At 37.3% G+C, this 17,603-nt stretch overlaps 1 protein-coding gene across 2 annotated transcripts; it reads left to right on the top strand.

The window, feature by feature from the left end:
* The first annotated feature begins 14,115 nt into the window (after positions 1 to 14,115).
* LOC131256530 (heavy metal-associated isoprenylated plant protein 47-like) lies at positions 14,116 to 17,603 on the top strand. Of its 2 annotated transcripts, XR_009176868.1 has the most exons (4): positions 14,116 to 14,235; positions 14,475 to 14,553; positions 15,317 to 15,503; positions 17,016 to 17,203. XR_009176868.1 is itself a non-coding variant. In XM_058257386.1 (3 exons), exons 1-3 carry the CDS (start codon positions 14,230 to 14,232, stop codon positions 17,300 to 17,302), a joined length of 372 nt encoding a protein of 123 aa, XP_058113369.1. In that variant the 5' UTR covers positions 14,116 to 14,229; the 3' UTR covers positions 17,303 to 17,603. The 2 variants fall into 2 exon arrangements, 1 of the variants encoding a protein (XP_058113369.1); XM_058257386.1 differs by lacking the exon at positions 15,317 to 15,503 and having other exon boundaries at positions 17,016 to 17,603.

Raw genomic sequence — 17,603 nt, forward strand, 5'->3', positions numbered from 1 at the left:
AAGTAAACTTTTAGCTACGCAAATAATTTCGTCGCTCAAAGGTACCCTTTCAATTTTTTTGTTTTTTTCAAAATCCGCAATGCCCTTTAGCTATGAAACTTTTCGTCGCTAAAGGGGACTGTTAGCTACGAAAATAATTTCATCGCTAAAAACCCTCTTTCTTGTGGTGTTTTTTACCTACGAAAATAGTCGTAGGTAAAAGCCTCATACACGTTTTGTTACCTACGAAACTGTTGGTAGGTAAAAGGAAACTTTTCGATTTTTGATTTTTTCAAAAATTCAAAACACCTTTACCTACGACAAGTTTCGTCGGTAAAGATGGATTTTACCTATGAAATTAATTTCGTCGGTAAAAGTAAGCTTTTCGATTTTTTGTTGCTTCGAAAAATGCGAAACACCATTTACCTACGAAAATGTCCGTAAGTAAAGATGACTTTTAGTTTGAAAACACCCTTTACCTATGAAAGGTTTCGTAGGTACAAATGACCTTTACCTACGAAATTAAATTTCGTCGGTAACAGTAATCTTTTCGATTTTTTTTTGTTTTTTGAAAAATTAATAACACCCTTTACCTATGGACATTTTCGTTGGTAAAGATGGCTTTTACCTATGAAATCAAATTTCATAGGTAAAAGTAAACTTTTCGTTTTTGTGAACATAGAAAAATTGAAAACACCTTTTGCCTACTAAAAGTTTCGTAGGTGAAGATATCTTTTACCTACGAAATTATATTTCGTCGGTAAAAGTAATCTTTTCGATTTTTTACTTTTTTGAAAAATTCAAAACACCCTTTACCTACGAAAATTTGCGTAGGCAAATATGGCTTTTACCTACAAAATTAAATTTCGTAGGTAAAAGTAAAGTGTCCATTGAAAAGACCCTTTACCTACGAAAATTTTCATAGGTAAATATGACTTTTACCTACAAAATTTAATTGCGTCGGTAAAAGGTTACTTTTACCTACGAAAATGATTTTCGTTGGTAAAAGTCATCTTTACCTACGAAAATTAATTTCGTAGGTAAAAGTTTCGTCGGTAAAAACCATATTTCTTGTAGTGGGTGATTGAACGCCCACCATTAGGGCCTGTTTGGTCGGGCAGATTTGATGGAATTGGATGGTATTAGAGTGGATTGCATAGATTTCAAGGTAATGATAACTGCGTCAGTGGATTGGTGCAAGATCTATGGGATTGCTATATCTCGGGATTGTTATTTCTAGTCTGTTTGGGACGCCCGGCCAATCCCGGGATTAAACCTTCTATTCCCTTTTAATCCCTTGAACCAAACACGTCCCAAGCAATTTTGAAGGGATTAAGGTGGATTGGATGGGATTTAAAGGTAATGATGGTGATGTCAGTGGATTGTCTTAAGATCCTGAAGGGAATTCCAGAATTTTTTTTTTGGGTTTGTCAGATTGTGACATCAATTTGAATTTCTATTTTTTTTTTCAATGTCTTTTATGTTATTGGCATAGGCATTCATATACATTGAAAAATATGACTGAAGTGCTAGACTAGCATGTGCATTTATACCATTTTTTAAATATTGGTGACTCATCCACCACATGTGTCATAAAACATGTTAATCCACTGCATTGCATTCATCAGGAATCAAGCAGTGGTATGGAGCTACTGAGATGCATCTGACTTTATTCCACACTGCTGCAATGGTTGGTCATAGTGTTTGCAAACATCAACTAACTTTCATTCAGCACACACACACACACACACACACATATAATCTTGAAGGGAATTTCAGAAAATTTGTTGGTTTGTCAGTTTGCGAGATCAATTTGAATGTCTTTTAATTTGGTGTCATGTCTGCTATGTTACTGGAACAAGCATTCATATACATTCAGAAATGTGATTGAAGGGCTAGACTAAGTCACTAAGATGTGCATTTCCACCATTTCTTAAAAAGTTTACAAACTCCTTAATACATTGTATTTGGTATTATCTGTTTGGGTCTAATCATCTGATAGCACTTCCTTCATTTCCAACTTTGAGGAGGATGGTGCATTAGGCTAATTTCTAGCTTTAATTTTTGGTAACGTGTAGGTTGAAAATGGATCCCTTGGTTAATCGAGATTCAAGCATCTGGTACGTCTCTTGTCAAGAATGCACATGTGTAGTTCATCAAACAATACATTATGTGATATCATGTGCATAATATCTATGTTGTAATTACAATTATCTATAATAATAATAATTTGTTCATTATAGTGCATTCACAATAGTTATCATTGTGGTTACAGTTATTCATTATGTGACAGGTTTTCAGGTGAGATGATCGAGTTTCAAAACAAAATAGTCTGTGGTTTTGAGAAGCGATTCCCAAGATGTATGTGTGTTTCAGGCACCATCTACACCTTGGAAGCATACAATGGAAGGTAAGGAAAACCCTCGAGTCCCCTTCTTTGAATCATGAAAAGGTATTTGTGCTGAATCTCATGCATTGGCAATATTAGACATGCTCATGAGCAGGACATGCATAATTTCGTAAAAATTGATGGAGCAGACCCAGATGTGCGTCGGAGCTATTCGGATGTTGAGTAGGGGTCCTTAGAAGTTGGGAACCACTGTTATGACCATGATGAAACTGTCCATTTCCTATGGATAGCATTGGAGTGGCCTGGCAATTTGGACAGGCCGTGTTTATGTATTTAGTCACCATTAATGGAGCAGACGCGGATGTGCGTCGGAGCTATCCGGATGAGCGGGGGTCGGTGGAAGGTGGGAACCGCTGTCATGACCATGATGAAGTAGTCTATTTTCTATGGAAAGCATTGGAAGGGCCTGGCCAATTGAAGCAGGCCGTGTTTATATCTGTATTTGTAGGGACCACTCCCTTATCCTATAACCTAAACCTATTCTCAAATTCTAAAACTTATAACTATAACCTAAACCTTAACATAAACCTATAACCTAAACTCAATTCCCTAAACTTTACCCTAAAACCTAACCTAAACCTATACTTATACCCTAAACCTATTCTCAAATCTCAAAACCTATAACCTAAACCTTAACCTAAACCTATAACCTATAACCTATATCTTAAACTCAATTCCCTAAACCTTAACCTATAACCTAACCTAAACTTATACTTATAACCTAAACCTATAACCTACAACATTAACCTTAACCTATAACCTAAACCTATACTTATAACCTAAACCTAAACTTCTAACCTTAACCTAAACCTATTTTCAAATCCCAAAACTTATACTTATAACTTAAACCTAAACCTTAACTTATAATATTAACCTAAACTTATAACCTTAACCTATAACCTTAACCTAAACCTAAAACCTAAACCTTAACCTATAACCTATAACCTAAACCTAAACCTAAAACCTAAATGTATTCTCAAATCCCTAAATCTAAACCTACACCTAATCCTAATCTCAACTCCCTAACCTAAACTTAAACTTGAAAACCCAAACCTAAACCCGATCCCGAACCCGAACCCGATTTTTAAAACCTAAACCTTAACCTATTCTTAATTCTGTTTACTCCCCAAGTATAGGGTTGTGATATAGTAATAAACTCGGTGAGACCGAGGTCGAATCCCAAGGGACTGATACTTGTACGTTATCTGAAACTAAGTAGAACTAGAACTAGATTAAGATGAAATCTAAATTGAATGATTTTAAGGAATAATAGTGAAATACTAATATAAAACTTAAGAAATTTAGAGGAAGGAAACTAGGGATTCAGAGGATCCACTTGTAGAGATCAGGGAGATCTACGTTCAATTCTTGAACTCAACTGGACTTCGAGTCCCATCTTCATCCAGTTGGAAGATATAACCTGCAAATCAAATCTGAACATCTTTTGATCTAGTTTTAGAGAGATAAGATAGGTGTAAATTGGAATAGATTCCATCACAAAACCATGCCCATGAGACAAAGCAAACAACAGAATTAAACTAATTCACAGTCAATCTGAGTGATGTATGAACAGTAGGAAGGGTATCGTCATCTAACCATGCCCAGGAGACGATGGTGAACAACAGGACTTCCTAACTGCGTAACCATAATAAGAGAACAGGAATACTTAAAGCCATCGCAGATCTATTGTAATTTCAGTCACAACAAACCATTAAAAAATATAAATATTCTTATTATTCAAAACTAGAATTAACATAGTTTATGGCATGAATCAAAGTCGTAGAATCAGTCCCATCACGCCACAAGCTTCACCTCTTAGCCCTAGCTAAGAGGTTTAGCCCAACATGAGTGAGATAAATCTCTCAAAAATCATAAAAACAAACAAATAATAAAACTCTTAAACAATTCTCTCTCTCTCTCTCACGTCTGCTCTATGGCTGCCTGGCAATTGAATCCTCATCCACTTCTTTCTCTCTCCTTGTTATAGGCAGCAAGAGGCTAGGTGGAGTCAGCTGGCTGTATCAGTCGGCGAAGGGAATCACGTGCGTAGGAAGAGCAGTTGCGTAAACAGATTGCGCAAAAGATTATGTAACAGGCTCGGTTGCCGACCAATTTGCATGCTCGGTGAGTGTTTTATGAGTGCAAAACAAGCTAGGTTATGGCTAAACCTATCCTCTGAACATGATAGACGGATTGGATTACCCAGTCCGATCACAGGGGTGGCCACATCAAGTACAACGATAAGGCTGCCCTGTTCACATCCACAATGGAAAATACCATTGATTCCGGGATTCCTTGCAAAATTACTTTCTGTTTTTTTTCTTTCAACCTTCTCCATGCGTGGCCCACTCCCTTCGGATCCTCCTGCAAAGACCTCTTTACGCAACTTGTTTATGCAGCGACACAGCCAGCTGTCTTGCGTAACCGACTGAAAAGACAGAAATTCTGCTAGCATATTTCATACACAACGTCGCTCCTTCAAAAAGGGAGAACGTCCCTACGGTCTATTTTTTATGGCCAAACAAATGAACGATGTGGATTATTCAGAGGAGTCTTGATAGTGGCCCACAACGTCCCTTAAACGGTCAGCTTCCTATTAATGTTGCAGTGCAAAGGCTAACTTTGGCTGAACATTAAATGTGTACCTGCTTACTGTTTCTCCTAAAATTTCTTGGGTTAGGACGGATTTGTCCACGCTACCTGATGGACGGTTTGGATTAGACAGATGGTCCATGATGGTGGCCCACCAGCTTCTGAAAAATGCCTCTGTGCAACTATCTGCGTAAGGAAAAAACGGCAGTTGCCATTTTCGAAAGGAGTTCGGGTTCAAGGCGGTTTGACCGTCTTGGACTCTTGGTGCACGTCCGTCGCACATGTACCTTGTGCACATCCAATCTGCAGTGGGGTCCACCGTGATAGATATGCTAAATCTACTCCGACCATCTATTTGATCACCTCACCAGATGGGATGAGACCAACTTTGAATCATATCCAGATCTCAGGTGGGCCCCAAATCGAGAATTTATGGCCTGATCTGTCCATTTGGACACTTCCACAATGATCCAATGCTTAAATTTGATGTGTACGGTTAATTTATGGTCCTCAGTCCATGTATGAAGTTTCGAGTCGATCAGATAGTGGAAACATCGTGATCTTACATTCTGGATATTTTTCAGGCCTGTTTGAAGTGAGTGGCTGGAATTTCTCTGATCTCTGTTGTGTAAATCCTCAATCTTGGTCCCATGGAGTCCTATCCAATGCCTTGGTGATGTCAGAGTGTCAAATCCATACCTTTAGCATCTTTTTCAATCCATGCTTGTCAATTCTCCTTGTATCACAAACACGATTAAAATAGCCCATTAAAACAGTATCATGTTCGTAATTCAGGTAATAACTGGGGTCTAATATGCAATATTTGACCCTCAAAAAATTTCCTAAACCTATGGCTTATAACCTAAACATAAACCTTAACCTTAACCTTAACCTAAACCTAAACCTATGACCTAAAACCTTAACCTATAACCTATAACCTATAACCTAACCTTAGCCTAAACCTAAAACCTAAACTTTAACCTATTACCTAAAACCTAAACCTAAACCTAAAACCTAAATGTATTCTCAAATCCCTAAACCTAAACCTACACCTAATCTTAATCTCAACTCCTTAACCTAAACCTAAACTTAAACTTGAAAACTCAAACCTAAACCCGATCCCGAACCCGAACCCGATTTCCTAAACCTAAACCTTAACCTATTCTTAATTCCCTAAACCTATAGCTTATAATCTAAACCTAAACCTTAACCTAAACCTATAACCTTAACCTAAACCAAAACCTATGACCTAAAACCTTAACCTATAACCTATAACCTAAACTTATAACCTATAACCTAACCTTAACCTAAACCTAAAACCTAAACCTTAGCCTATAACCTAAAACCTAAACCTAAACCTAAAGCTAAACTGAAAACCTAAATGTATTCTCAAATCCCTAAACCTAAACCTACACTTAATCCTAATCTCAACTCCCTAACCTAAACGTAAACCTAAACTTGAAAACCCAAACCTAAACCCGATCCCGAACCCGAACCCAAATCCAATTTCCTAAACCTAAACCTTAACCTATTCTCAATTTCCTAAATCTATAGCTTATAACCTAAACCTAAACCTAAACCTAAACTTAAACCTTAACCCAAACCTAAACCTAAACCTATAACCTAAACCCAAAACCTAAATGTGTTCTCAAATCCCTAAACTTAAACCTACACCCAATCCTAATCTCAACTCCCTAACCTAAACCTAAACCTAAACTTGAAAACCCAAACCTAAACCCGATCCCGAACCTTAACCTGATTTCCTAAACCTAAACCTAAACCTATTCTCAATTCCCTAAACCTATAGCTTATAACCTAAACCTAAACCTAAACCCAAACCTATATCCTAAACCTAATCCTAAACCCAAAACCAAAATGTATTCTCAAATTCCTAAACCTAAACCTACACCCAATCCTAATCTCAACTCCCTAACCTAAACCTAAACCTAAACTTGAAAACCCAAACCTAAACCTGATCCCAAACCCGAACCCGATTTCCTAAACCTAAACCTTAACCTATTCTCAATCCCTAAATCTATAGCTTATAATCTAAACCTATAACCTAAACCCAAAACCTAAATGTATTCTCAAATCTTAAACCTAAACCTACACCTAATCCTAATCTCAACTCCCCAAGCTAAACCTAAACCTAAACTTGAAAACCCAAACCTAAACCCGATCCCGAACCCGAACCCGATTTCCTAAACCTAAACCTTAACCTATTCTCAATTCCCTAAACCTATAGCTTATAACCTAATCCTAAACCTAAACCTAAACATAAACCTAAACCTTAACCTAAACCTAAACCTAAACCTATGACCTAAAACCTTAACCTATAACCTATAATCTAAACTTATAACCTATAACCTAACCTTAGCCTAAACCTAAAACTTAAACCTTAACCTAAAACCTAAAACCTTAACCTAAACCTAAAACCTAAATATATTCTCAAATCCCTAAACCTAAACCTACACTTAATCATAATCTCAACTCCCTAACCTAAACCTAAACCTAAACTTGAAAACCCAAACCTAAACCCAATCCCGAACCTATAGCTATTCTCAATTCCCTAAACTTATAGCTTATAATCTAAACCTAAACCTTAACCTAAACCTATAACCTTAACCTAAACCAAAACCTATGACCTAAAACCTTAACCTATAACCTATAAGCTAAACTTATAACCTATAACCTAACCTTAACTTATAACCTAAAACCTAAACCTAAACCTAAAACCTAAATGTATTCTCAAATCCCTAAACCTAAACCTACACCTAATCCTAATCTCAACTCCCTAACCTAAACCTAAACCTAAACTTGAAAACCCAAACCTAAACCCGATCCCAAACCCGAACCCGATTTCCTAAGCCTAAACCTTAACCTATTCTCAATTCCCTAAACCTATAGCTTATAATTTAAACCTAAACCTTAACCTAAACCTAAACCTAAACCTTAACCTAAACCTAAACCAAAACCTATGACCTAAAACCTTAACCTATAACCTATAACCTAAACTTATAACCTATAACCTAAAACCTAGACCTTAACCTATAACCTAAATGTATTCTCAAATCCCTAAACCTAAACCTACACCTAATCCTAATCTCAACTCCCTAACCTAAACCTAAACTTAAACTTGAAAACCCAAATCTAAACCCGATCCCGAACCCGAACCCGATTTCCTAAATCTAAACCTTAACCTATTCTCAATTACCTAAACCTAAAATATATAACCTAAACCTAAAACCTAAACCTAAACCTAAAACCTAAATGTATTCTCAAATCCCTAAACCTAAACCTACACCTAATCCTAATCTCAACTCCCTAACCTAAACCTACAAACCATATGGTGAGACCAATATTCCTTTTGTGTCAATTTCATTCCTCTTTGAGTTTTTATTAATTCATTAAGAAAAAAATGGTCATACATGATGCATTTCTTTCACTTTATTTTTCTTTCCCCCAATGGTCATTTTGATTTATAAATGTCATGACTATTTATAGGATGATGGAATATAGGAAGCTGTTATAGGAAGTGACTTTGCATTACTAGGGTTGCATTTTGAGACAACTCTTTAAAGTACCACATAAATGACCGTGGAAGTAATTTATAGAGGTTATTAAGAACTTGAAAGGAAAAGGAGTGGACTTAGACAACAATTGGTTTTTTATTCTTCAAGTGGGTGATGGCTGAAAAAGGCGTATTTACTTGTGAAAAAAATATCATATCATCAAAATATATCTTCTCTTTCAATTCTTTATTATTGAAATTTTAGGGTGAAGTCAAGCAAATTTCTCTAAAGAATCCAAAGATTTGTATTTTCAGCATTATTGTAATTGTAATTGTAATTGATTGAATGAAGGATTGTAATTGATTATAATTATAATTGATTGAATAAAGGATTGTAATTGATTGTAATTGTAATTGATTGAAAGAAGGATTGTAATTGATTGTAATTGTAATTGATTGAATGAAGGATTGTAATTGAATGAATGAATGATTGTAATTGATTGTAATGGAATGAATGAATGATTATACAGGTGGTAATTGAATGAGCAAATGATTATATATTTTTTTAATGTACGCAATAGCTACGGATATTGACCGTAGCCGGTTATCTGACAGCTGTAGCCATTATTAAATTTGGCCTATTGCTACGGATTTTTGCTACAAATAATATTCGTAGTTGTTTGTAGTTTTCGCTATAGATATAATTGTTACGGATTATATCTGTAGCTATTAGGATCCATAGCTACGGATTCAATCCGTAGCCATAGGTTCAAGACCTATTGTTATGGAACATATGACTACGATCATGCTACGGACTAAAACCGTAGCCATAGGTCTATGGCTACGGTTTTACTCCGTAGCCTTTGCCCATTTTTTTGGTAGTGGTGGCCATGACATGTGTGCAAAGGTGCCCATGGGTGCTCACATAAGAAGGTGTGTGAGCATTCCTCTCACTCGTGAGCACCTTTGCACCTTATTACATGAGCACCCGCACCTTTTCACACATGTCATGGGCACAAATATTAATAGTCCATGTGATGCAGCACCCCTTGAAACCTCATAAGCCCAGATTTTAGCATGATACAAAACTCTGGTGGGCCATGTCAAAAGGAAAAAGGTTTCCTCCCTTGATTTGCATTTCTCTTTGCTATGGCCCGCTAGAGTTTTGGATCAGGCTAAAAATTGGGCCCATAGAGCTTCAAGGAGTGTTACATCACATGGATCGTTCAGATTTTGTGCCCATAACATGTGTCCAAAGGTGCACACTGGTGCTTGGGTGGGAAGGTGCACTGGTCAGCATTCCTCTCTTTAGAGTTAGTGCATAGTAAAAGTCACAGCTTATAAAAAAAAAAAATATAGAAAATTTAATTAAAGGTCAAAATTAAACCCTGAAATGACTTATTTTTGGACAACTACTTGAGACTCTTTGATATTGACTTGCATGTAGAGTTAGTGCATAGTCTTCCAACAACATATTATAGGCACAAAGTGGATATCCGATTTCAAAATTATAAGTGTTTGGAAACTATAATATGCATTGAACCCTGGGATTAAACTCTCTAACCTTATTTCATCCAATCTTAGACATCCATGTGATTTTCCTTTACCTTATCTTACGTTAGACTTAAAATAAAAAGAACATTAAAAATAATAGTAATAACTTATTCTAGTGTACCATGACTTACTCCTCGAGTCTTTAAAAAAAATATAAACTATTCTAGTTAGGCCTTATCTTACCTCTCAAAAAATCAATTTTAAATTATAAAACTTCTAATTGTTTATTTGTTGGCCACAATTTGCATGGTAAGAATGATACTTTCATTTTATGCATTGTAAGGACACACTCCCAAATCATAAATTGAGAGATCCAAATACTCTTCTAATGGTGTTTGAATAAGAGCTAGTAGTGTCAAATTCGACGTCGATGCAGGCGCAACCATGTGGCATGCACGAAATCTTCACGATGTATGTTAAATATATAAAAGACAACTTATTAATGACTAGGTCTTCAAAAAATCATACCGTATAAGTAGCCTAAAGAATAAAAACAAGTAATTATTTGGGCTACATCAACATTGAGGCATGGTCAATAACCATCTTGATAATAACATATTTGATGAAGGCAAAATGTCAACGATTAAGGGTAATTGCTACTTTACAATTGCCATTAGAAAGTCTATAAATAGTAAAAGAGAACACGAAGTGAATTAACATTAATCAATCAAATAAAACCCAAACAAATCAACTCCAATGAAACTCTATTTATTCAGTCTCCATGGACATTTATCATTTCCATTGCACACTAGCGTAGAACTCCTTAACATCTAGGAGTAGTTCAGTCCATCTCCACCTTATGTCGGACCAATTTAGTCGTAATCAGTAGTTGTAGTTTCCTTCCATTTGCGCCTGTGTGTCGAATCTAAAGGAAGATCTTAGTATTAAGAATCATCCACCTATGCTCATATGTTAACTAGCTTGCAATCTCAGCATTATTGCTTACCCCTCACTCATCAGGGTATTGCTCGGTTGAGCACCCCACTGCTCTCAGCTAACATGATGATCCTTGTGAGTGGTAAGTTTTGTCATTTTTTTTACCATAACCTTTATTGTTCATTTCTATTCGAGATAACATTTGTTGCACCTTTGAAAGTCCTCGATTTGCAAGGTAGAAAGAACATGTAGGAGGAACAACTACATTATCTGTAAATCACCTGATAGTGTTGAAACCCCTTAATGGGCGTAGAAGTAACCTCAGAATAAATCAAATACGCAATAAGAAGGAAAAGGAGCAAGCAACTACAAATAATATAGGAATTTTTATGTGGTAAACCTTTGCAGGAAAAAATAATGACACAAAGCGACAATCAATCCACTATATCAGAAGAATTACGAGAGATTGAACAATTTATAAATGAAAAACCTAAATTTTTCCTTCAAAACACTCTCTTAGATATTCTGCTCTCTAACCCTAATCGAGAGATTACAAGATATTTACACATCATGTACCCAATTAGAAATTAATCCCACACTTAAGCATTAAGTCCAGTCAAATCGTGAGACTTTTGGTCGGATCGGATTGAACCGTAGTGCAAACTTTTGATCGAACTGAAAACGGGCAAAGCATCATAACGAGCATTAGCTAGGTCAAACCTTCAATTTTCGGTCGGACCGATTGAACTTTCGATTGGACCAAAACAGGGCTTCCCTTATACAAGATTAAAGGCACTCGATCACTAATCTACACATCATGGAGGGCCCCAAACAAATATTTTGTAGGATAAACTTAGCCCATGAAGCTCATGGTGAATTAGGTTATTATAGAAAAATTATTAATATAGAGATGTCGTAGCTACTTGATGAACCTTTCAATCCACTTGAGGAGTAGACATGACACTTGTTGGGGATCATTAGGGATGCAAATGAGTCAATTTGGGTCAAGGTGAGTTGGGTCAAAGCTACAATGAGCACATAAACAAACCAAGCTTGATTTCCCGATCCTTATGCTAGACCAGATTTTCCTAGCCCCCATGGGAGAATATAATACCGAGGCATATTTGTTACTCTTGGTATTCAAATACAGGACCTTTTGCTCTAATACCATGTCAAATCGCCACTTTCTCTAAAAGCTTGAGCCATTAAAGGACTTTAACGCTCTCCCACACGTGCAAAGTGGAACTCCACATGAGAGCATATTGGGCAAAGGTGGAGGGACATTCACAAATCACACCCATGTGGATGGACACTTACAACTCACGTCATAAATGCCCCCTATGAGAGAATATATTAGGAAGGCATATTTGCTACTTTTAGAATTTGAACACTTGACTATATCAAACAACCACTTGCTCTAGTGGCTCAAGCTTTTAGAGAAATTGGTTATTTGACATTTGCTAGATATCATACAAGCGTCACTCATTTATACGTGGTCTATCTTAGTTGGAGACAATAGCATTAGGGTGTGTGTGCGTGGAGAGAGAGAGAGAGAGAGAGAGAGAGAGAGAGAGAGAGAGATGCTCATTGGGAACTGGTTCTCATGAAAACTCATGAGAACTTTTTAAGAACTCATCTTATGTCATGTGCATATGCAATCTAGGCCATGCAAGCCCTTCATCTAACTTAAATGAAGAGGTGGGCAAAAGATCAAGTTGTTTTGTAACCCAAGTGGGCCCCAATGAAAATCAAGGTGAAAATTTCCTTTCATTTTTGTGGCCTACCAAATTTTAGGATCAAGGTAACCTTTTAGCCCTAAGGATTTCATGACGTGACTTACCCAATGGACCATTCAGATTTTGTGCTCACATCAGGTGAGATAAATTGTCAAGAGTTCTTGTGAGAACCTGTTAGCATTTCACTGTGTGTGTGTGTGTGTATGCATGCACTCACTTGTGCACTTTCACACATGTGTCATGGGCACAAAATCTAAATGGTCCATGTCATGTGGCACCCCATGAAATCCAGGCCCAACTTTCCACCTAATTCAAAACTCTTGTAGGAGATAGCAAAGAGAGCCAAATCAAGAGATGAAATTGTTTTCATTTTCCATGACTCGCCAAAGTTTTAAATCAGGGTAAAAGTTGGGCCTTAAAGGTTTCATGAGATGTTGCACGGTTAAGATTTTATGCTCATATCTCATGAGATAAGTTCTCATGTGTTCTTGTGAGAACCAATTCATAGCTCGTGGGCGGGCATGCGAGTTCCTAATTACTGATAATTTGGTGTAAATAAGTAATAATTATTTACTTTTTATATTAACCGCTCGTAATATTTGATAGTTACCGCTTCTCAGAGGGTCATTCGGTTTGCGTGATATCCATACCCGACCAGGTCACAAACTCCATGGCACCAACATCATGTATGTATTTTATCCACTCCATCCATTCAATCTGCAATATCATTTTAGGACGTAAACTGAAATGAGGGGTAGATCCAAAACTCAAGTGGATTACGTACACCAAAGGAAAAGGTGAGAATGACAACGGTCACAGTCGAAAATACTGTTTATCATGGTGTGGTCCTTGAGCTTTGGATCTGCTTTTTTCTTTTTTTTGGTTCATGCTTTAAAATGATTTGAGAAAATGAATTTACAACCTGAATAAAACACATACATTAAGGTAGGGGTTACAGAATTTGGACTTATAGGAGTTTGTGTTTTGCTGCAAACACGAAGTAAAATCCCACATATATTTCAAACGGAAGGCAATTTTCATTATTCTAATTTTACCACGGTTTACCGGAATTTCCAGCCATGAGATTTTATCAGTTTTGGGGCTGGGCTGGATTGGGCTTGGCCCCAACAACCATGATCCGTCCATTGCCAACTTAGAACAAGATGTTGGATATTTTTACAACGTTCAGTTGTTGGGGCTATGCCCACTCCTACCTGCCTATCCTCCATACTTAATTTGCACAACGTCCCACGTGATGGGTGTACCCTCAAACGTACCGTGACATCATTTGCATTGCATGTGAAGGCATGCGCTGAGAGCGATGCATGTCGGTGCTTCAAAGCTCTTTGAAGCAAAAAGAAAAAAAGAAAAAGAAAATTTTTAAACCACCAGCGATTTTCAGCCAACTGTGCAAACTAGATAAAAACACTGCTTCGTCCCTCATCTATAAAAGGAGGGGAAGACATCTCCGTAATGGCACCACAGTTAGGTTCCCGAGAAAAACCTGCATTTTGCGGGGGTTTGGAAAGTCTGTGAGGCTATCCAACATCTTGTTCTAAGTTGTAGGGAACATGAAGGTACGTTTTGCAACCTTCGATTACCCAAATATATATCTTTTAAGTAAAAGAAAAGGAGGATAAAAAAACATTTCCTCCTATTAATGGGAATCAAAGATAAGAGAAAATGATTCTTCTTCTTTTTTTCTTTTCTTTTTTTTTTTTTTTTCTTTCTTTTTTTTTATTTTTTGTGAATAATTTGATTATGCGAAATATTGTGTTTCAATGTATACTCACTGGGCGGAAACTTGCTTTTACAGCAAAAGATAGTAATGCAAGTCCTGATGACTTGTGAGTGTTGCCGAAGGAAGGCCATGAAGACCGCTTCAGCCGTGCATGGTGACTAGCAATAAACTCCTTTTCTTTCTAGTAATTAGTTATTCTCTCATGATTTAATGTCATTTTAAGAAAATAAAAAATAAAAAAATCATGCATGTAATGTTGAAATCTTTCCAAAAAGAAAACAAAATAGTACAAGCCTTTGAGAAGAGTTCTTTCATTTTTTGAGTTTAAAAGTGCTGTCTCACGTTAGATAATTAAGATAAGAAGAAGGGATATGGAGTGCTTATAAAAAGCTTTGGACTTCACAATTTGGCTGTACATGTCGAGAGACTTCGTTTGTTAGTCTACTACATCCGTCGGTCTCATCAAAGATCAACTATCTCAAAGAGAGCAATTTTGTCTACGCATAGAAATGACAAACAACCAAAGTCATCAAATTTTATTTTATTTGTGTTTTTACATAGCATTAGTTCTGAGATGAATATGTGATTCCAACACCATACTGCTCATATTTGGATGCTGATTTGCATGGTATGTGTTTAAGTTTACCTGCACTGGTGTGCTCGTATATGTAATATACCTCAGTAAGCCAACAAGCATCCTCTGTCTGCATTCTTGCCATGGCATACAAGTTTAGGTGAATTAAACAATGAGAAATATGTCCAAATGTAATGCAATCTATTGAATTGTGAATGCATCATGATGTATGTTAGCATTGTGAAATGTATATATACTATGTGAATAAATGAAACTTTGAAGTTTTGATGGCGCCGATATTTATGTTGTACCTTCATTCAAGTCTATATGCCCTTATGAACAGGTTGAGTGGCATATAAACGTCACGGTGGGCCCTAGGAAGGTTTCATCTTCAATGATGGATGTCATTAGCACCATTGTTTCCTGTGGTGTGGTCCACTTGCTCCTTGGATTTTCTTTCTTTCTTTGCTCAAGCCCCAAAATGATCAGTTAAAATGGATGGACGGCGTGGATAAAAGACATACATCATGGTGAGCCCTGCAGACACCCTCCGAGGACTGAGTCCATCTTGGCAGGGGCAGGACAGAATCCACGTACATGAATGTAAAGCTGGTATTGTCATTGCATTGCATCGTACAAGAAGAAGCCGATATGCGTTGTATGAAAAGAATCCTTTGGACACTTGCGTGGGACGTGACTGGCACGAGAGAGAGAGAGAGAGAGAGAGAGAGAGAGCCATTTTTCGTATTACATGAATCATATTTCCAGTTTCATTAATTAAAATATATATTTTTATAATAAGAAATGATTAAGGAGTTAATTGGTATGATTGAGGCAGTGAAACAGAGCTCTCTGCAAAGCCTCACGCATGTGATTAGTGTGGCACATCTATGTAAGATCCAAGACATCCAACTGCCCTGGCTCAAAAACCAGTCTGGTACACTCATCAGGTGGGCCACAGCTTTCAAAAAAAATGTACGGTTGGAAAAATATGGCCAAGATTTTGTAAGCCGTCCACCCATTTTTAACATTGCTGTCCAACCAGCCCGCCTTTTTTGCTAAAAATCTAAGTTGGAGCTACCTGAAAGACATCTTGCATCCTATGCCCATGCGCCTCACCATGATGCATGTGTTTTATCCATGCTATCTATCCTTTATGCCATCTCTTTTTATGGCATGAGCCAAAAACTGAAGTAGATCCAAATCTTAAGTGGAACACACACAGGAAGTAATTTGTTGATTTAGTGTCCACGATTAAAAACTTCCTAGGGTCCAGCATAATGTTTATTTGCCATCCAACCTGTTGATAAGGTCACATATGCCTAGATTAAGGCAAAACACAAATATAGCTTAATCCAAAACTACTATGGCCTTCAAAATGTCTTCAACAATCAGCCTTCAATCTCCACTGTTTCGTATGGTGTGGTCCACCTAAGGTTTCGATCTGCCTAATTTTTGGGATCATACACTAAAATTATCTGGAAAAATAGATGGACGGCATGGATAAGAGACATACATCATTATGGGGCCCACAGAGAGCTTTGACATCAGCTATCAGGCTGAAGTTCGGGACACTAGCCAAACCGCGACCATTTGGATGCGCTGTCTTACACACGCTGACGTGGGCTTACCCTAACTCATTTAAGTGATCTGAGGAGCTATCCTAAGAAAAGTCAATCACAAAATGTCCTTGCAATTTCTCACAAATTTATCGTTTCTATACAACCGTTTGCTTTCAAAATAGGTCCATACAAATATGAGATTTTACAATTATGAGGTCCATTTATGTAATTAAAGCACGTGGATTTGACATATAAACACGAATAAGGCCCCGTGTGTGTATTCTCTAACACATCCTACTGATTTGGTTTTCCACCATCTGGATGAGCCATATAACAAAGAATCCTGATGATTAGATGATCCTAGCCATCTAATCACTTCAATTGAGTGTGACCCATCAATTATTTCATGGTAGAAAACTCGTATATTATCCTAAACATCCGATCATTTAAGTTTGACATGAGTTCTCCAATTTGATGCAGGTGTAATCTCGGTGGTAATAGAAGGGAAGGAACAAGATCAGGCCGTGGTGATCGGAGAAGGAGTTGATGCCGCTAAACTGGCATGCCGTATGAAGAAGAAGGTGGGTCACACAGTTCTAATCACGGTAGAAGAGGTGAAACCGAAAGAAGAAAAGAAGGTAGAAAAGAAGGACGAGAAAAAAGAAGAGCCGAAGATCTGCATACCATATTGGCAGCCATATCCACAGTACTTTGTGGCATGTGAGCCCGTTTACGACCCATGTCGTGGTGGGTGTTCTCTCATGTGAGGGTATTTCTGATATTTTTGTATTTTTTGTGTTTTACCTATTGCTATACAAATGTGGTGTAGATTATGTTAGGATGAGCTTCGTTAAGCATGTAGAGGGGGCCCACCTACACACCACCGTATGTGCCAAAGTGGCACACGTGGTGTGAAATCCAAGCCATCCATTAGATGGGTCACACGTGCCTGTCCACCTGATGAATTGATGGGTCAAAGAAGTTTTTCTAAGCCATCCATTTGTTTCTAAAAATATTGCTTGGTTGATTAGTTGATTGGCCCGGTTCTTCCACTCGGTTTAGCTGGGG

The sequence above is a fragment of the Magnolia sinica genome, chromosome 9, assembly GCF_029962835.1.
Source record: "Magnolia sinica isolate HGM2019 chromosome 9, MsV1, whole genome shotgun sequence".
Lineage (NCBI taxonomy): Eukaryota > Viridiplantae > Streptophyta > Magnoliopsida > Magnoliales > Magnoliaceae > Magnolia > Magnolia sinica.